Source organism: Hemitrygon akajei, chromosome 29, assembly GCF_048418815.1.
Source record: "Hemitrygon akajei chromosome 29, sHemAka1.3, whole genome shotgun sequence".
Lineage (NCBI taxonomy): Eukaryota > Metazoa > Chordata > Chondrichthyes > Myliobatiformes > Dasyatidae > Hemitrygon > Hemitrygon akajei.
The window spans coordinates 31,324,744-31,346,443 of record NC_133152.1 but is presented as its reverse complement, the minus strand read 5'-3'; the positions used below and the strand labels follow the sequence as shown (position 1 = coordinate 31,346,443).

At 40.1% G+C, this 21,700-nt stretch overlaps 1 protein-coding gene across 4 annotated transcripts in view; it reads left to right on the top strand.

Moving 5' to 3' along the window:
• Window positions 1-21,700, top strand: part of rer1 (retention in endoplasmic reticulum sorting receptor 1) — a 41,050-nt gene that overhangs the window by 1,966 nt on the left and 17,384 nt on the right. For 2 of the 4 annotated variants that reach the window (XM_073032119.1, XM_073032121.1), the window contains exons 2-3: window positions 19,528-19,609; window positions 21,564-21,668. In XM_073032119.1, coding sequence (XP_072888220.1) covers window positions 19,529-19,609; window positions 21,564-21,668 — 186 coding nt within the window. In that variant the 5' untranslated portion in view covers window position 19,528. Of the gene's footprint in view, window positions 1-1,938; window positions 2,038-16,064; window positions 16,086-19,527; window positions 19,610-21,563; window positions 21,669-21,700 lie in introns of those variants that run through there. The other 2 variants (XM_073032120.1, XM_073032122.1) reach the window with 2 other exon arrangements.

Sequence of the window (21,700 nt, the reverse complement as noted above, 5' to 3'; positions counted from 1 at the left end):
CAGAACTGACATTTAAAGTGTATGGTTCAGTGTAGAAAACCGTAAGATCATTGTCATATCTTGCATGCAGTAGGGTTTTGCAGTGGAATCCTGGACCATTAGAAATATCTTGTCTTGCTGCATTAGTTAATTTAAGATGTTTTAAAGGGAATTTCATTTTCTTGTCCACTGTCTAAATTATTACAGCTAAATTATATCTTTCGTTCTGATTTTTTTCCTCTTTAATTACAATTACTTATGTTGAAGGAATCTGGAACAGAATATGATTATATGTAATTATGTAAGAAATAACATGAAAACAGACCATATTTGCCCTACCCAGCCTCTGTTGGCTTTTATCCTCCATATGAACAGCACTTCTAATCTTAAGTACTTGTTCTTTTCCCATTGCCCTTGTCTCCTAATCTTCTGCTGTCTTGCTATTCATTTGTTAAATGTTAATATGTTTGCCATTATCACTAATGTATTCTGAAGAATCATAATTTTTGCTGCTCTATTCTTAAATTCTAAAGATTTTCTAAACTTTTTGCAGTGCAATTTTATTTAGATATCCAGTGCTGGAATTAGAAGAAGGGAAGGAAATTTTCCTGGTGTTGTGCCTAGTGAAATATGCCCATAACAGATCAACTGGTCACATGCCATTTGCTCCTTTTTGGATCACTATGCATAAATCAATTGCTGCAGCTATTTAGATTGTGTTTCTGAGTTTCTGTATTGAAAGTTGTGAGAATATTACAATAGTTCATGTGAGGATTAATTTTGTACTTTAATCTCCTAAAAGGGAAATATTTGCCATCAAGATTGAACTGGCAGTACCAGCAGTATCTTGGGTGGAAACTATCACTGAGAGGCATTCAATAGACAATAGGTGCTGGAGTAGGCCATTCGGCCCTTCTAGCCAGCACCGCCATTCACTGTGATCATGGCTGATCATACACAATCAGTACCCCGTTCCTGCCCTCTCCCCATATCCCTTGACCCCGCTATCTATAAGAGCTCTATCTAACTCGCTTGAATGCATCCAGAGACTTGGCCTCCACTGCCTTCTGGGGCAGAGCATTCCACATATCCGCCACTCTCTGGGTGAAAAAGTTTTTCCGCATCTCTGTTCTAAATGGCCTACCCCTTATTCTTAAACTGTGGCCTCTAGTTCTGGATTCACCCATCAGCGGGAACATGCTTCCTGCCTCCAGTGTGTCCAATCCCTTAATAATCTTATATGTTTCAATCAGATCCCCTCTCATCCTTCTAAATTCCAGTGTATACAAGCCCAGTCGCTCCAATCTTTCAACATATGACAGTCCCACCATTCCGGGAATTAACCTTGTGAACCTACGCTGCACTCCCTCAATAACAAGAATGTCCTTCCTCAAATTTGGAGACCAAAACTGCACACAATACTCCAGGTGGGGTCTCACCAGGGCCCTGTACAGCTACAGAAGGACCTCTTTACTCTTATACTCAATTCCTCTTGTTATAAAAGCCAGCATGCCATTAGCTTTCTTCACTGCCTGCTGTACCTGCATGCTTGCTTTCATTGACTGATGTACAAGAACACCTAGATCTCGTACTTCTCCCTTTCCTAACTTGACTCCATTTAGATAGTAAACTTAAGTGGCTAGTACAAAATTATCCTGGGTAAGGAGTTTGACTGGAAAGGTGCTGAATGCTGATTACGAGTGATTTCTAGTTGCCTTAAATTTTACTTGATCTTTTTGTCTGAACTCAGTGTTATGTGGGTGAAATATGTCAGTAAGGTTAGAATGTTGTTGGACTGTGAGAGAACGTGCTCCTTGCTGCATTGTGCTCATTAGAAAGGGAGTTGTTGTCATCTGTTAATAATTTGCTGACATGATTGTTGATGTGCAATATTAATATACAGGTCAATTATGAATGACAGATCAGAATTGATGGCAGTACTGTCCTTCTCTTTCACAGCCATCTTCCAATTGTCCAGTGGTGATTTAGCCTAGTTTGTGGATCAAGTGTGTCATCGCATGAGGTTCTACAGACCCCTCTCTCATATGTAGCCTCAAGGTTGGTCATTGTTCTCCTGCTTGGAGACCTGGGGCTAATGGACAGCACAGTGATTCAAAAGTCAGTATTGCTGTCTCATTGTTCCAGGTATCCCTGATCTTGGTGCTGTCCATGTGGAAGTTGTACGTTATTCCTGTGAACTGCATAAGGTTCTGCTGAGTTTAACAGTTTCTTTCCACACCTTGGAGGTGGACTGATGGGTTACTTGGCCATTGTAAATTGCCCACTGTAAATTGCCCCTTAGAGTGGGTAAGTGTTAGAAGTATCCATGGAGAGTTGATGAAAATGAGAGAGCTGCATAGCTAGCTGAAAATGAGGAATGGAACTGATGAGAAGACATTAATGGTGTTGAATGATCCTTCTTACCATAGTAAATAACGATGATTCTTTCAGCTAGAGCTCATTTATTTATTTATTGAGATACAGCGCAGAATGGACCCTGTTGGCCTTTTGAATTGCAGTGCATACTCAGTTGACGAACCATTCTCAGTTGAGAGCTCTCCTTAAGACATAATACATAAACTACAAACAGAATAAGTTTTGTGTAACATGTTTTCCCTGTTTTCATGTGAAATATTGTTTTATGTTATTGATTGAGTAAATCCTGAATAATTGAATGGATCTGTATGAATTTCCAGTAGCGCCGAGAGACACCAGTAATCAAAATCTCAAAAACACAAACCTGACTTGAACGTGAATAAGAAATGGGAGGGTGGGTTCCACAGTCAATTTCACTGTTGAATGAGTTTATTTGAAGCCAAGGAAGCAGGAGACAAGATGACTTGAACCTTAAAGTACTGTATGCAGATACAGTGGGTCAGATCTTGATCTAGACCACCTCTACTAGAATCCAGCCTATATCTGTATATTTAGATGTAGAGAGGGAAATGCCTCTGGCTTATGGTGTTCCATTGGTATTGCCTGGATGGCAGAGGGTGTTGCTGGGATGTTGAGGAAGCCCCACCCTTGAAACTACAGCGGTACCGCACTTGGGACCACCTAACAGACTGCTAATTGGTTGACATGCATTTGGTCTTGGAGACTGACACTCCCAGGTGTGCACCCATTGCACTTATGTTAAATGAAAGGACTTCTGCTCAATCAGTGCGCTGTTGTCCTGGCAGGAAGTTCTTCTTGGTGTCCCTCCCAACCAATATTGTATTAGGTTATCTGGTTATTTACCTCATTACTATTTGTGAGACATGATTGTGCATAAAGTGAAAATCTGAAACATTACTGCACGACAGAGAGAAAACCTGTTCATTCAAAGTTGCAGAGAAATCAGGGGGAAGGATGGATAGAACAAAGGGAATATTTCTGATTAAGAAGTCAAGGTTGCTGTAGAGATGATCTGGTCAACAGATTAATGGAAACAGAGTGAGAAAACAATTCAAAGCTTTGACAGATCACAAAAGAATAAGAAACACAAACCCAATATCAAAGATGATATTGGGACAGCACAGTGTCGTAACGGTTAGCGCGCCGCTCCTACAGTGCCAGCAACCTGTGTTAAATTCCACCGCTGCTTGTACATTCTCCATGTGACCTCTGGATGTTCCAGATTCCTACAATCCAAAGATGTAGGAACAAAGTCAGTAGGTTAGTTGGTCACATGGGTATGATTGGGCAGCATGGGTCCGGAGTGGCCTGTTATCATGCTGTATCTCTAAATAAAATTAAATAAAAATGAATGACTTGGAAAGAAAATAAGTTACATGAAGTTCAGAATTTGATATAGAATCCAGGTGACTGTAAAGTGCTTGGCCTTGTTATAACACCACAAGAGGCCACAGGCAGATGGGTGGGAGTGGGATGGAGGAAACTACAAGTAGCACATGCAGATTGTATGCGAGTGCTTCGCAGATAGGTCACCTAAGTTTCTCTGGTGTAGAAGAGAGCACTGATTGGGATAGTGCAAGTAAATGGCTGCTTCACTCAGAACAACTGTTAGGGTATCTGGATGATGGGAAGGAGGAGGTAAAAGAAACAGTGCAGGAAATGCTGTTAAAGTAAGTGGCTGATAAGGGAGGAAAAGCGGTCCAGGAATTGTGAAGGGAATGGTGTATTGTACGTAAAATTGTTAGATTTTTGTGTTACAGCAGAGAATGTTATAGTTTATTGAGAGTTGATGACTCCATAGGAGTATATTCTTTTCGTTGTGAGAAGTTACATGTCAATACAGTAACATGTTTATTTTTCTTTTAATTAGTAGTTTGCATATACCAAAACATTTCAGCATGTCTTGCAAAGTTTCTAACAGATTTTAAAAGAATAATTAGCAATGAGGTTGATAATAAGTCATTTTGGTAAAGATGCTTGTCAAATATTCCTCTTTTTGGAATGGGTGGATCTCAACAGGATCTAAATAGCTGTTTTCCTTGTCCAGGTTGTTATTTTGTCTCACAAAGTTGCTCTCATTTTCTCGGCATCTACAAACCCCATTTCCAGAAAAGTTGGGATATTTTCCAAAGTGCAATAAAAACAAAAATCGCTGATATGTTAATTCACGTGAACCCCTATTTAACTGACAAAAGTACAAAGAAAAGATTTTCAATAGTTTTACTGACCAACTTAATTGTATTTTGTAAATATACACAAATTTAGAATTTGTTGGCTGCAATACACTCAACAAAAGTTGGGACAGAGGCATGTTTACCATTGTGTTACATCACCTTTCCTTTTAATAACACTTTTTAATCGTTTTGGAACTGAGGATACTAATTGTAGTAGATTTGCAATTGGAAATTTTGTCCATTCTTGCTTGATAGAAGACTTCAGCTGCTCAACAGTCCGTGGTCTCAGTTGTCTGATTCTCCTCTTCATGATGCGCCATACATTTTCAATAGGAGATAGATCTGGACTGGCAGCAGGCCAGTCAAGCACACGCACTCTGTGTCTACAAAGCCATGCTGTTGTAGCCCGTGCAGAATGTGGTCTGGCATTGTCCTGCTGAAATAAGCATGGACATCCCGAAAAGTGACGTCACCTTGATGGCAACATATGTCTCTCTAAAATCCTAATATATGCCCCAGAGTCAATGATACCTTCACATATATGCAACTCACCCATGCCGTGGGCACTGATGCACCCCCATACCATCACAGATGCTGGCTTTTGCACCTTTCTCTGATAACAATCAGGATGGTCGTTTTCATCTTTGGCACGGAGAAGTCGATGCCCGTTTTTTCCAAAAACTAGCTAAAATGTGGACTCATCTGACCACAGCACACGGGTCCACAGTCTTTCGGTCCATCTGAGATGAGCTTGGGCCCAGAGAACTCGCCGACGTTTCTGCATAGAGTTGATGTATGGCTTTCTCCTTGCGTAATACAGTTTCAAGTTGCATTTCTGGATGCAGCGACGGACTGTGTTAACTGACAATGGTTTTCCGAAGTACTTCCGAGCCCAGGTGGCTACAGTTGTCACAGTAGCATGACGGTTTCTTAGGCAGTGCCGCCTGAGGGTTCGAAGATCACGCGCATTCAACAGTGGTTTCCGACCTTGCCCTTTACGCACTGAAATGTCTCTGAATTCTCTGAATCTTTTCACAATATTATTACCTGTAGATGTTGAAAGACCTAAATTCTCTGCAATCTTGCGTTGGGAAATGTTCCTTTTGAACTGACTAACAATTCTCTAACAAATTTTGGCACAAAGGGGTGAGCCACGACCCATCCTTGCTTGCAAAGACTGAGCCTTTGATGGACGCTACTTTTATACCCAGTCATGATACCTCGCCTGCTACCAATTAGCCTGCTTAATGTGGAGTCTTCCAAACCGGTGTTACTTGAATATTCTGTGCACTTTTCAATCTTATTTTAACTCTGTCCCAATTTATGTTGAGTGTGTTGCAGCCATCAAATTCTAAATTTGTGTATATTTTCAAAATAGAATTAAGTTGGTCAGTAAAACTATTGAAAATCTTTTCTTTGTACTTTTGTCAGTTAAATAAAGGTTCACGTGAATTAACGTATCAGAGATTTTTGTTTTTATTGCATTTTGGAAAATATCCCAACTTTTCTGGAAATGGGGTTTGTACTAGCCTCCAAGGTACTTCAAAAGAAAGTGCTGAAAATATCCAGCAATAAGGGAGGAAATTTGCAGTAAAGGAGCTGAATACTAAATTTCTGTATGTGAACAGGAAGGTATATCCATAATTGGAAAAAGAGCTGAAGGTGGGGAGCTGTTCAGGACTGGAACAAGGGCTCTTCCATGTATCACACAAAAGGACCCGTACAGCATATACCCATGCCTGTTTCCATTTCTACATCTTTGGCTTTAAGGAAATGAGTGGATTTAAAGGAATAATTATTGAAGAATAGTTGGGGGGGGGGGAATTAGTTGATTGAAGAAACTATTAAAATTGCAGTGGATAACAATGGTGTCAAGTGGATGAGACCGGACAAAGGTATAAAAAAAGTTGAAGTAGAAGCAGGGTGTGTTTAGTTGGGAAATTGAGATGGGGATGCTATTGTGGGAAGATCTGAGGAATTTGGGTCAGTGATTTTCTGTGACACAAAGGACTGATGTTAATATGTTAGTTCATTGTGCAAAGTGACTGAAGAAGTGTCAGATGTTACGAACCCCGTAACTGGGTCACTTACCAGCAAAGATAGAGAGGTCCGTTGAAGTCTGATGGTACTATCTTTAACAGTATTTATTGGTAAAAATACACAAAAATAATATCAATGCAAACATACAGATAATATACGTCGTCAATATTAGATCTAAAAGTGCGGGTATAATAATAATCAATAAGAAATAGCTCTATCGTTGTCTAGGGGATAATGTATTGTCCGATGGAAATATAAAAGTCACTCAGTTCATTCAGGCTGCAGCTGTTTGGTTGGAGAGAGAGACAGATTTTTGAAACTTGCCAGCTTTCCTTTATCCGATCTTGATCCATATTCGTCCTTTAGCGAGGCTGTTCCGTGGAAGACTTGTCATCCGGGCAAGGATGGACACACACAAGCCCCCACCGGTCTCATACGTTTCTCCTGTTGCGTCTAAAGGGGTTGTTCCCCAGACCCTCTTTTATCCTTACTCACGGGGTCTCAGATGTCAATCAGGTTGGGATGATGCAATCCCTCAACCAGCCCACTCTGGTCATTCCCTGAGGGCTTCAATGAATAGTACAGTACTCAATACACAATTCCGTCTCCAAGAGACAATAGTCGTTATCAATGGTTCTGCCTTTCTGGGGGCCAGGACACATTCCAAACCCTTGTGGATTCTGCGTGTCTCTCTCTCATTTCCTGGGTCCCAGACCTGAATTAATAGCGATCTTGCGATTCTCAAGAAGGAGGGGGCTACTTTGTACCCTTCGGCCCCTCAGAGTTGTGGCACATTCGTAACACAGAAAACTGACTTTCCAACTCTGACGTACAGATCAGCTTGTCCATTAATAGTGCTGTCACTCTTTCTGCAAACTTGATGACAGCATTGAGATTTACCCTTAGCAAATGAACAGTTTTCATTGAATAGATACAGAGATGTAGTGAGATCTAGATGGATTGGAAATTGTCTCTATGAGAGAAAGAGTCTTCAGTCTAGGATTGAAGACTCCTTACCACAGAACTGGGGTTTGTGAAAGAAAAGCTCATTGTCGTGCTGAACTTAGACTCCACAGAGATGAGGACACGGGGGCGCGAAGCTGAGAGCTAATCATTTGGGATCAGAAAGGGACAGTAACAAACAAACGGAAAAAGGGAGGGATGGTGAGAAAGATGTAGAGAAGTATTAGAATTTGAGATTTCTTGAAGTCAAGAAATCTAATAGATTGGTCAGTACTCTGTATTTGACTGGTTAGCAGGTAAGTGTGAAGAGTACGTTTAATAAATGTAGAATTCACAATCCATTTGTTGTCAGTAATGTTGGTCAAAATCAAAAGGCCTGCCTTCTAGGTAGTATCCTAAACATGGAGTTTGACTATGTTGCCCCAATATCAACTTTCTAACACTGATGCTAGTTCTTCAGTTGAACAGAATTATCTTGAACAAATACAAGTGCTGTCTGGATTAGAAAGGATGTGTTATAATGATAGGTTGAGTGAGCTAGAGCTTTTCTCTGGCACGAAGAGGATGTAACAACTCATTGCAATAAAAATCAGGAGCCCAAGAGGACTGGTCTAACTTTGTGGTTTTTACCTTGAGCGAGGCCCACACGTATCACATGGTAGTGTAATGACATATACAATTCGAGTATTTTTATGTATATAACCATAATGAATTATATAAACAACAAATAATGTTTAATCAAACAATATATTTACAAGATTATTCAAATATTACAGAAATATCAAATGTATAACACTCCTCCCTCCTTGGCTATAAACTCCCAACTCAATATAGAATGTATTTCAACTTATTAGCAATATACTATATGATACAACTACTAGAAGACATTTACAGCATAGGAAATTTTTAAATGGTCCAGTTCAGATCTAAAGATTTAATCATTCTGCAGGTTTTCTTACTCCTGTGGGATAAGGTTTTTCCTGACAAGGAGATCACCCTGCTTGGCAGCTGAAACAGTTTCGGGTTCTCAGGCCTCCTCCGTGGTTGTTGTAGGAATTGACTCTTGACACCACAGGAAGTGGTTCTGACTGCTCTGGACTCCTTTCTTCTCCTTTTCTCGGATTTTCTCTCATCATCAACTTTGATCTTGTTCTCTCCCAGTCCCGCTTTCTTTCTCTCTTTATCCTGCTTCTTTTCTTTTTCTTCTTTCTAGGATGTGCATCTTGATCTTGAGAAGGTGCAGTTAGTTAGTTGGAGTATTGTCTTATTAATCCTTCTATTGCTTCCTTTACAATCTGATCTCTTCTCTTGGTTTCCTCATCCGCAACATCATCTGATGAATCCCCTCTGTTCGTATCTCCATTGACTTCTTTCTTTTTGGCCTTCCGTTTATCTAGCTGGGCTTTGGACTTTGCATCTACTTTTACAAGCAGCTTTTTGACTCCCACTTGATGTTTATGTAATATCCTTAATGCACACAGAGTAGATTCTGGTTCTTTATACTCACAAAACCCAAATGCTTGCAACTCTCCTGCAGTTCTTGAGCCAACTCAAAACCAAGTCAAATTTCACAAGTAACTGCATGATTAAAGTATCAGAAGCTTTCTCAGGTATGTTGCCTACAAAAACTATTGTAGTCGGACTACTGCTTTTGTCACTTTCACAGTTTCTCTGAGCAGCATGGTCCTTCTTGATCTAATAGGCTTTCTGACCAGAGGCACAAAAGTACAAAGGTGCCATCTAATGGGTCGTGGTTCATGGTGTATAGCATGAAAATGGTTGTAGTGTCATCCAGTACTTTTCTTAATTTGCTTTCAGTTGACTCTTTTGCAGAGGATATGGCATGCAAATGATGGATGGATCTCCAGTCAAGTTGCAATTGTCTCAGCCACTCGCGTCCCCACAATACTGCCCCTCCTGTTTTTACAACAGTATGTGGTAATAACACAATGTGGCTTGTTGATTGTTGTATTTCACTGTTATGAATATCATTCCCACAGGATTTATCTTTTCTCCAGTATAAGTTCTTAGTTGGATATCTGCAGGCTTTAGTTCACTATCTTTGAAATGCCATTCAAACTTATTTTGTGGAATGATTGAAACAGCCGAGCCAGTGTCCAATTCCATTTTAATTAATTTTCTGTTCACTTTTGATGTAAGCCGTATTGCTCATCTATTATTTTCATATTGTAAATCTCAAGGCGAGCCACTTCTGTCACTCATCATTATCAGATTTTTCATCAACAGCATGCAGATTAGTGCTCTTCTTGAAACTGTAACATGACTTTTTATCTTTTTCTTTCCTGTGCAGACCACATACTTCTGTCTGACCAACATGCTCTTTGTATGTGTCCTACTTTGTTGCATTTTCTGCAAGTTTCATCTTTAAACCTGCATTGGCCTGGTGTATGTGAGTCACTGCCATAAAAGTAACAGTTTGTTTGGCCAGGTCAGTTTCTCTTTAGACATTGCAATTTTGTTTATGCTCACTTTCATTCCTGACTGCAACTCAATTGCTTCTCCATTGAAATGGCATTTCAACTGCTCTTTTCAATGTAAGCTGTGCTTCAGTTAGGAGCCATTTTTGAATGCTTTCTTGTAAGATTCCACAAACTAAATGATCTCCCATTGCATCATTAAGCTTATTACGGAATTGACAATGCTCAGACAAATTCTTCAATTTAGCTATGTATACTGAAATGGACTCCCCTTCCTTTTAATTCCACTTATGAAACCTAAAGTGTTCCAAAATCAACAATGGTTTCAGTTCTAAATGTTACAGTTTTACTTTCATAATATCAGCAAAACTCATTTCAGCTGGTTAGGTTGGAGCAGTTGAACTTCAAAGCAAACTGTATACCTTTAAATCCAATGCACTCAGCAAAATTGGTACTTGTTTCTCATTGGCTATTCCATTTGCTTTAAAATACTACTCAATCTGTTCCATATACACAATCCAGTTATCTGCTGTATAATCAAATGCATCAATCCTTCTGATTGTTTATGAACCTGTGAATTCTTCTGTTTTCTGTCTTTCTTTTCAACTTGCACGTACTGCACTCTTTTTTTCTTTACTCAGCTGTTTCTTACTGGCTCTTTTAAACTTGAATGTCTTGCTGCACTTCAACCAGTATGTAGACATCTCGGGTTTATTTTAAAAATACCTTGTTGACATTGTTATGTTTTGTAACTTCAAAATATATTTTTTTAAAAGATGGGAACTCAAGAAAATGGGTCTAATTTTGTGTTTTTTTTACTTTACCTGTTTTTTACCTGTATCACATGGTAATGTCATGATGTATACAATTCACATATTTTACATATAACCATATTAAATTATATAAACAACAAAGAATGCTTAATCTAATGATGATGAGAGGCATTGATTGTGTAGATAGTCAGAGGCTTTTCCCAGGGCTAAAATGGCTAGCCGAGAGGGCACAGTTTTAAGGTGCTTGGAAGTAGGTACAGAGGAGATGTCAGCAATAAGTATTTTACGCAGAGAGTAGTGAGTGTGTGGAATGGGCTGCTGGCGACGGTGGTGAAGGCGGATACGATAAGGTCTTTTAAGAGACTCCTGGACAGGTACATGGAGCTCAAAAAAATAGAGGGCTGTGGTTAACCCTAGGTAATTTCTAAGGTAAGGACATGTTTGGCACAGCTTTGTGGGCCAAAGGGTCTGTATTGTGCTGTAGGTTTTCTATGTTTCTAGTAATATATTAACAAGATTACTCAAATATTAATGAAATATTAAATATACAACAGATGGCATGTGACTTGATAAAGGTGTACAAGATGTCAAGAAACATAGATTGAGTGAACAGCCAAAGACTTTTTCCCATGGCGGAAATGGATAATATAAGGGGGCATAATTTTAATGTGATTAGAGGAAAATATGGAGAGGATGTCAAAGGTATCTTCCTTACACAGATTTGTGGATGGGTGGAACACCCTGCCAGGGTTGGAGGTAGAGGCAGATACATTAGGAACATAAAAGCACAAGGACGATACAAAAATGGAGGGTTGTTAGAAGGGAAGGATTAGATTGATCTGAAAGTAGGTTAAAAGGTTGGCACAACATCATGGGCCGAAGGGTTTGTACTGTATTGTTTTATTTTCTACGTATGTTTTAGAAACCCCTTGGAAGATGTGATTGAGGGGCACAATTTTGAAAATAGCTGACCATTTAACAAAAAAGTGCGCATCATTATTTGTATATTCAACAGGAACAGATAATTTACCACAGTCAGTTGAGGGGTTGAATGGCCTACGGTTCCTAAACTAAAATACCGTAGATGTCGGATTATAAGCCGCTACTTTTTTCCCATGCTTTGAACAGCATTGAACACTGCGGCTTTTAATACGGTGCGGCTAATAAATGGGTTTTTTTCATGCCGCCAAAACATTTTACCTCGTAACAGTAGACCAATAAAATTGATGAGTAGTTCACAGAGGTCCAATGAAATTGTACGATAAATCAAGCGCACTTCACAAATTATTGTAAATCAGCCATTTGTACTCACCCTCATCAACATGGAAAACACTCGAAGAAAAGCATATGATGCAGCTTTTAAGTTAAAGGCAATCAATCTGGCGGTTGAAGAAGGAAATCGAGCTGCTGCGAGTAATCTTGGCATAAATGAATCGATGGTGAGAAGGTGGAGACGCCAGCGCGAAGAACTGAATCAATGCAAAAAGACGACAAAAGCTTTCAGAGGTAATCACAGCAGATGGCCCGAACTTGAAAACTTTCTTGAAGACTGGGTTAACACACAGAGAGCAGGCGGCCGCGGTGTTTCCACCGTGCAGATCAGACTGAAGGCTAAAGCAATCGCCACCAAAATGAAAATCGAAGATTTTAGAGGTGGGCCATCGTGGTGTTTTAGATTTATGAGACGAAAAGGCCTGTCCATCAGGGTACGCACGACTCTCTGTCAGCAGCTCCCTCCCGACCATGAGGAAAAACTTGCTAACTTCCGCACATTCACTCAAACAAAGATAGCGGAGAATTCCATCGGGCCAGATGAAATCATAAATATGGATGAAGTACCTTTGACGTTTGACCTGCCTCTCACTCAGACTGTTAATAAAAAAGGTGACTCGTCCATCATACTGAAAACAAGTGGCCATGAGAGAACGCATTTTACTTGTGTTCTGAGCTGCACAGCATCCGGACTAAAGCTTCCACCGATGGTGATTTTTAAGCGGCTGACAATGCCAAAGGAAAAATTCCCAAAAGAAATCATGGTGAAAGTCAATAAGAAAGGTTGGATGATGGAGAGTCTAATGAAGGATTGGCTCAGAGAGTGCTACGCCAAGCGACCGGGGGGATTTTTTCACATAAAAAAAGCGTTGCTCGTTATGGACAGCATGAGGGCTCATATAACAGATTCAGTGAAAGCTGCCATCAAGAGTACAAACTCAATTCCAGCTGTGATTCCTGGGGGCACCACGAAGTATTTGCAGCCACTGGACATCAGCGTGAACCGGGCATTTAAAGTGGCACTACGCATTGAGTGGGAGACTTGGATGACGAGCGGCGAGAAATCCTTTACCAAAACAGGCCACATGCGAAGAGCATCTTTAACTCAAGTCTGCCAGTGGATCCTAAATGCTTGGAGCCATGTCACAACATCCACCATCACCAACGGGTTTCGAAAGGCTGGACTGCTGCGTGATGAAGAGGATCGCGTGCGCTCAAGTGAGAGCGACAACGAAGAGACTGAAGTGAGTGATGAGATCCTGAGGTTGTTCAATTCGGACACTGAAGAAGAGGACTTTGATGGTTTTAGTGCGCAGGAGGAAGATGAAGAAGGCGATCAATAACTTTTCCTGGTAGGCTGCAGTATATATATTTTTTTTAACCAGTCGTTAGGAGATGTTGGAATGTTGTTCATGCACTGTTCAGTAAAAAAGTATACCCAACGTAATTTGTGTGTTACCGATAGGTATGTATTTTAAAAGTAGCCGTGTTACAGGCACGGTTCGAAAAAAAGCATTTGCAATATGTATTTGTTTATGTTACCATACGGATTTAATTAAAAGTTTAAAAAATCCTCACGTGTGTTAGGATTAATTTGGGACTGCCGCTTCAGGTCAGGAGTGGCTCACGTGATATTAGACAGCAGTACAAGGGAGGGAGGGAGCGAAACTGAGGATTCCGCTGCACCGAAACTGCTAGCGATTCAGTAAACAAAAAAACAGGAAAACTCGTGAGTGAATGGTATCGGGCCAATAAGGACACAAGTGTCCGATGTTACCAAATAGGTATAACAAAGTTTAGCCTTACCAAATATGTGTAGCGAGGGTTTGGTTTGGGGGAAAAAGGGGTATAAATAAGAGCAGAATGTAAGGGGAAGGCAGAACGCGTTCTGCAATAAAGCTACGCTGCACTATAATCCGGTGTTCGTTGTCTCTCTTCCAAAACAAACACAGGGCAGAATTTGAAGCCCAACACGTGTAATATCTTTCTGTGTAAATATCTCATATTACAACGTGGGACACCTGCGGCCGAAAATCCGGTGCGGCCGAAAATCCGGTGGGGCCTGTACAATTAAAAAATTGATTTTATTTCTAAAATTAGAGCCAGCGGCTTTTAATCAGGTGCGCTCTGTAGTCCGGAATCTACGGTAGCTTTCATTCAGTATTATACTTAAGCTTCCCACTATTTGTATCACTGTAGTAGAAATCTACAGTTCCTTCCAGTAAGGAGGGTTTGTTTGAAGTAAAACAAGACATTTTGTTGGATTACAACTGATTCTTGCCAGCCACTTATTTATTTTGATCAGAAAAGTAAGAGTGGAATTTGCATTTATTTAGATCCATTTCCCAAATATGATCATACAGAAACAGATAATCTGATGGAGGAACTGGGTTGAGCAGCATCTGTGGGGATGAAGTACATTTGGGTGGAAACCCTGCATAAGCACTGAGTGTGGAGATGGAAGGTGGTTATTATTAAAAGGAGAGGAGGAGGGATGAGACGAACCAATAGGTGATTGGTAGACCAAGGAGAGGGGAAGGATGATGGGTATATTATGCCAGGAAAGTGAAATATTAAATTAACAACTATTAGTGGGGGAAACTTGCATTGCTTGGCTTGTTAACTTCTTGAAACTGTACCAAAATATTTATCAACTTTATAGATGTGTTAAATTATCCAAGTTTATACTTGAAAAGCTCCTAGTTTTAGAATTTGTAACTTCATGAGCTGAGCTGGCTATTGTGGTGAAACTTCACTATGCAGCATTATCTCTGGCATCTGAGAGTACCTGAAAGGTTAACAAGAGTTTGAAGGTCCAGAATTGAAACTCATTGTTGAAAAAAGTTTCAGAAACATTTTAAAATATAACGGATTAATTCTGGTATATTTTTGCATGTCTATTAAGGGTTTACAATCATTTGAAAGGAAAGAAGTTGGTGTCATGAACCAGGTCCTTTTCACTAGTGTGGCATTTAGAAAAGAGAATCTCAGAAATGTTGGCATAAAGGAGCCCTTTGAATTTACTCTTCATGTACAGGTGTATTCTACATTTTACTGAGATTTGTCACTGAAGGAAATGTTGTGTTTCTGAAGAAAACTGTGTGAGGAATTTTTGTGGTCAGTCCCTGCTGATTTCAGTGGTGGTGCTTCAAGTCTTCAGATCATCTGCACATCCACTTAGAGGGTGGAAAATAATTTGTGTTCTTGATGACTTAGACACTAATCTCTGCTATAGAAGTTTGTTTGCCTGCTAACATTTTGATCTTTTGTAGCTGTAATTCCTTGCATTGCAAATAACTGAACAGTATTAACTCTTTAGCTTTACTTGAAGAATGGTTGTTCAGAGACCAGGGAGTTGACAGGAAGTAAAGTGCAAGTGTAGCTGTAGCTCAGTAACAGAGGCATCAAAAGGAAAGCATGGATATTAGAGGGACAAATAAAGGCAAGTGAGTTGTCAGATTTAAAGTTTAATGCTCCAAATTTGATGCTTCCCAGGACAGTCAAACGGTGCACATATATTTATTGTCTTCATTCCCTTCCACATATTTAAAGATCAATTTGTTTAGCAACTATTTCCCTAGTGCACACAATAGGAACGTTTGATGAGATGGAATCTGTAGAATAAATTCTTTAAGTTTTTTTTGTAGATTTTTCAGCCATGCCATTTGTATTTTATTTTTCCTGTGTTCCTGTAGTCAATGCTTTTTGTCCTTGTAACTTGAATGCTACTGGTTTCAGTTTATTTCTCATGTAATAAAAATCTTCCTGGTGAAGGATGTACATGAAAAAATGTCTTTATGCTTTACAGATTTTTTTAGTCTCTAGTTTTATTAAAAGAAATCACTAGTTATCTTCCTTTGCTTTCTTAATGTGATTGTAATGTGAGTTAAAATGGATGGAATGTATCTTACAGCCATCTACACATAACTATTTAAGTTTTTTCCTCTGTCATTTCTTTATTGACCTGTTCCTCCATGCATTTAGATCATGACTGCTCTGTGAATTAACTTTTACTCACCTTGGCCCTGACTTTAAAAATCTTCATCAAGGTATCGATTTTCACTTCCTCCTCTCAAGTGGTTTTGGTTTTGTGGTGGGGTGAGGCCTAGAGTTTTGCTTCCCATTGTGCAAGAAATGCTCCTGATTTCTTCCTGAATGAATTTCTTCCGATTTATATAATTAATCTCCATCTACCCTGCTAAATCATTTTTGTCTTGTAGCTAATAAAGTGGGCATTCAGTGTATGTTTGTAGTCTTCTGATGTTTAGCCCACCACTGTTGTAACACTTCGTTATTTGAGTTACTGTCACCTTCCTGTCAGTTTGAACCAGTTTGGCCATTCTCCTCTGACCTCTCTAATTAACAAGGAGGTTTTGCTCACAGAACTTCTGCTCACTGGATGTTCTGATTTGATTAGAGTGTTATGATACCAGCCCCCTCCTTTGTGAGAATTGCAAGAGCCCTAGTGAAAGGGGGGTCAATGACCCGAGAGAGAGCAAGAGAGAGAGAGAGACAGGCCGAATGGACACAGGAAATGGAAAGACAGCGACGTGCTGGATACCGCATTCCACTGGGACAAAAGCTGGCGACTGTGGCATTGTTCTCAGGAGACACCTGGGAACTGCAGACGTGCCAACTCGCAGGGACATTGTAAAGCCCTCGGGCAAAGTGGGCTGGTTGAGAGAGATTGCATCACCTGCAACCTGATTGACACCTGAGATCCCGTGAGGCAGTATAAAGAAGGGTCTGAAAGAGGACGACCCTCAGACGCACCAAGGAGACACCAAGAAGCACGATAACGCTTCCCGTGGGAACGGGAAGCCATTTTGAAATAAGCCACGTGCGTTAAATTCCGAATGCGGGGTTTGTGGCTGGAACCAACGGAAGATCGCTTTTAACTAACAACGGGGAAGATCGCTCCCCTGATTCCACGGATGTTTTTGGGCAAGTTTTTCCGTTTATCTCTCTCTCTCTCTCCAACACGTGAAACCAAAAGAGAAAAGCCTGCAGACTTCAGAGTGACTCTTTATATTTCCAATTGGACTCAGTATTATATACCCTAGACAACGAAAGAGCTTATTTCTGAGTGATTATTAATGTACCTGCGTTTTAGATTGAGAATTGACGCATGTTATCTGAATGTTTGTATTAACCTTAATTTTTGTGCCCCTTTATTAATAAAACTTTTGAAAATAGTACCATTGGACTTCAACTGACATATCTATCTTTGCTGGTAAGTGAAACCAGTTACTGGTTTCATAACAAGAGTCACAGAAAAGTATAGCACAAAAACAAGGCCTTCGACCCATGTAAATTGCTTACACTCATCAGCTTGCACTGGGACTATAGTTCTCTATATCCCTATCATCCATGTACCTATCCAAACTGATCTTAAGTGTTGAAATCAAGCTTGCAAGCACACTTGCCGTGGCAGCTCATTCCACACTTTCATGAACCTCTGAGTGAAGAAGTTTCCCTCTCATATCCCCTTAAACTTTTCACCCTTAACCTATGACCTCTAGTTGAAGTCCAACCCAACCTCAGTGAAAAAAGCAATTACCTTATCCGGACCCCTCATAGTTTTGTATACCTCTATCAAATCTCCTCTCAAACTTCTGCATTCCACGGAATAAATTCCTAACGCATTCAATCTTTCCATATAACTGGGCCCTCCATACCTGGCAACATCCTTGTAAATTTGTCTGTACTCTTTCCTGTAGGTAGGTGACCAAAACTGCATAAATACTCCGAATTGGGTCTCACCACTGTCTTGTACAACTTCAACACAGTGTCCCATCTGCTGTACTCAGTACTTTGATTTATGAAGGCCGATGTGCCAAGAGCTTTCTTTATGACACTATTGACCTGTGATGAATTATGGACCTGTATTCCCGGATCTTTGTTTTTGGCATCTTTCTCTGTAAACTCCAGAGACTGTTGTGCATGAAAATCTCAGGAGATCAGCAGTTTCTGAAGAAAAAACATTTCAGGATGTATATTGTATATTAAATTGGACCTTTGAACCTTTGAAACCTTTGAGTTTCTGAGATACTCAAACCACTCAATCTGGTACCAGCAATTATTCCACAGTCAAGGTCACTTTGATCGCGTTTCTTTCCCATTCAATTGTTTGGTCTGAACAACTACTGAACCTCTTGACCATGTCTGCATGCTTTTATGATTGGCTGATTAGATATTTGCTTTAATGAACAGGTGTACTTAATAAAGTGCCCCGAGTGTATGATGCCTAATTTTTTTTATTGTTGGGAATACATAATTACAACTTAACCCCTATAACTGGTGTCAGTGAGTCTGAGGATGCATAATGCAGTTTACTTGCAGATATTATGCTGTGACTTGGATGAGCTTTGTAAAAATATTGCCAATGTTGGCAATAATTCTATGCAAAATGCTTTTTAATCACAGTTAATTTAGCAGCTTGGGTAAAATCTGATTCTCAGGTTTTCAGAGTAAGTGTTCCATCTGCTGTGTTGCTTTGATATACTGTATACATTTTTTAAAAATTATCTAAGACTTACCCAAAGTTATTCAGTCAGAATCGTAGCTGGTACAGTACTTCTTTAGCATCCGTTCTCTATAGCACTTAATCCTTTCCCATTTACTGATCATGTGCCCTGTCTCCTTTGCTCAATTTATGTGCAGAAATTTCATTCTGAAGTAATGAAATACTACTTACATGGTTTAAAAATATTATGTACTTGCATATCTTTTCTTCTTTCTAGTTTCTTTGCACCCTCTCCACTTTATTCCTTGCTTCTCTTTTCCTCCCGTACAAAGCCATTCTACTTTACTAAATCCTTCTCATTAGATCAGAACAGTCTGATGTTTCTTGCCGAGTGGTCTTTCTCCATTCTCTACTCTTCACCTTCTGGATTTTGTTCTGTATTCTCGGTTGAGTGCTAATACAGAGTCTAATCTGCTTTTTGGTGCCACTTTGTTTGTCATGTGATCATGTTTATTTCAGTTTCTGTTTTTAGTTCTTCTCTCACCACTGGAGTATTTAATTCTGATCCTCAGTTACTGTATTTAATTCCCACCTCCCTGTGGTCCATCTTTCGTATCATGTATTTATAATGTCTATTACACTTATCTCATGTCACTTCTGGTTCTTCACAGTGACTGGAAAAAGACATTTAATTAGATTTTTTAACCATATAGTGCAGTTACACAGGATGTGAAGCTTACAGATAATAAGATTGGAAGGCAGGGAAATTGAAAACATTGAAGATATGAGGGCTTCAAGGAGGTAATTGAACGTGGAGGATAGGCATAACATGAATAACTTTGGAGAAGGATTTTAACACTAAAGAAATAATAGGTGTAGATTTCATCCCTGATGGGAGATTCTAGGGAGGGAAGGGTAGCCAGAGGAAATTGTAAAGATTCAGGAGAGATTGAAGGTATGTTGTCTAATCTGCTCTGAAAAGCTGTGTCCAGACTCTCTAGAACTATCTTTCTGCTTAAAAACAGTATGTCAGAAGGGGACAGCAGTGGAGATGCCATTCATGGGAAACCATCAGCAGTTAGCCGTTTCTTCACGCAGGTTGGACAGGTAAGAGAATGTTATACATATCCTTATTCCTCCCTCCTATCCCTGCCACCAACTAGATTTGTCAAAGTTCAGTTAATCTCCCACATTGAAGTTTTGCTCTCAAAACTTTTGTTTGTTTCATTGCTATTTATTTTGGGAAATCATGGTTGATTATCAGTTGAGGGAAAACCATGTTTATAGTTTCTAGGCTGTGCCCATATGGAGCTTATGTTTGCAGATATTTTATGTTGTCGGGGAGAAGTGAATAGTGATTTAAAAGAAAACTGCGATCTGTCAATCGTGACATGACATCCAAATAGGCAGCTTGCAGCAGCACATCCAGAGGAGCACACTCAGACCCTACATAGCACTGATTCGTTACAATGCAGTTATTCAATTCTTAATTGAAATTTTTAGTAATGACAAAAATTCATTCTAAACAACGCTTAAAACTGCTGAAGAGTGGCCACCATTACTGCAAACGTTCAATCAGCCAATGGGAATGCTTTACATACACTCTGAGCCACTCACAACCAATCACGTATTAGTTCACACTCTGCCTCCCCTGCACGTGTAAACGATCTTGCTTCCTCGCCAATTAATTCCATTTTTTCCGCCTATAATGTCTGAAAAACGGTCTGCAACTTCCAGTGAAGGTAGTACATCTAAAATGTCTAGGAAGAGCATTAGTGTGGATGTGAAACTGCAAATGATACAGCGTTTGGAAGCTGGTGAGCGTCAGGTTAATGTTGGCACCTCTTAGAAATTTGTAATGTTCATCGATAATGACCCTGACTAGAAGTAATAAGGGAGAGGTGTTTTTGACATGATTTCCTGGTTCTTGAGAGGAAACTTAAGAAAAGGCAGTCAAATCCTGACCCTACTTTGAAGAAGAAGCCAAAATTGGATAAGGACCCATCCTCTAAGACGTAACCAACACCCGCTTCCCTCCACTGTTGCTCCACTGATGTACAAGTTAGGCCTTATTGCATGTTTGTTACTCCATGTTTACTGTGTACACATAAAGCAATATGTCATATATCTAAAAAAACCACGAAATGCTGGCAGAACTCAGCAGGCCAGACAGCATCTATGGGAGGAGGTAATAACAACGTTTCAGGCCGTGATGATAACCCTTCATCAGGAGTGAAGTAACATGGGATGGTCGAGGGGGGATAAGAAGTGGGGGGAGGGATAAAGTAGAGAGCTGGGAAGTGATAGGCTGGAGGGAAATGGGCTAGGGGGAAGGTGGAGAATTATGGGAAATAAAAGAGAAAGAAAGGTAGGGCTGGGGGAAGAGATTATAGTGAGGGGGGAAAAAGAGAGAGAAAGAGAACCAGACTAAAATAATAGATAGGGATGGGGGTAAGGGTGGCGGGGGCAGGGGTATCAACGGAGGTCAGTGAGTTGGATGTTCATGCCGGCAGGAAGGAGGTTACCTAGGTGGGAGATAAGGTATTGCTCCATCGACCTGCGCGCGGCCTCATCTTGACGGTAGAGGAGGCCATGGACAGACATGTTGGAGTGGGAGTGGTCTGTGGAATTGAAGTGTGTGGCCACAGGGAGATCCCGCCACTGCTGGAGGACCGAGCGCCTGTGTTCGGCGAAACGGTCTCCCAGTCTGCGGCGGGTCTCGAGTTTTTTTAAAATCAGGCACACATGTCCATTTACCTAATATTATAATGATCTTGGATAGCGGTGATTTACATAGCGCTTCACGTCCGAGGAACGCATCCTCAGCGTTAAGCGGGGTCTGAGTGTATTCACAATGCATTGTGCTTGCTGCAGTTAATTCAGCAATCCACTGATCAGTTGAAACATGTCAGGAACAGCTCTTAGTTGAGATCAAATAATTCCAGATCTTGATTTAAATTTCTCCCCGAAGGGGTAGTGCATTAATTTGAAGATGACCTAAACTGTTAAAGGAAAGAACAACTTGTAAATAATACTTAAATCTTAAATATCTTCTTTTTAGATCTACCAGTCCCTTTTAGACAAGTCCACGCCATATAGCATTATGCGGTGGATTGTAACGTTTGTCTTTGGTGCAATCTACATGATTAGAGTTTATATCCTGCAGGTAAGTTATTTTGTGTATTCTGTATCAGTACA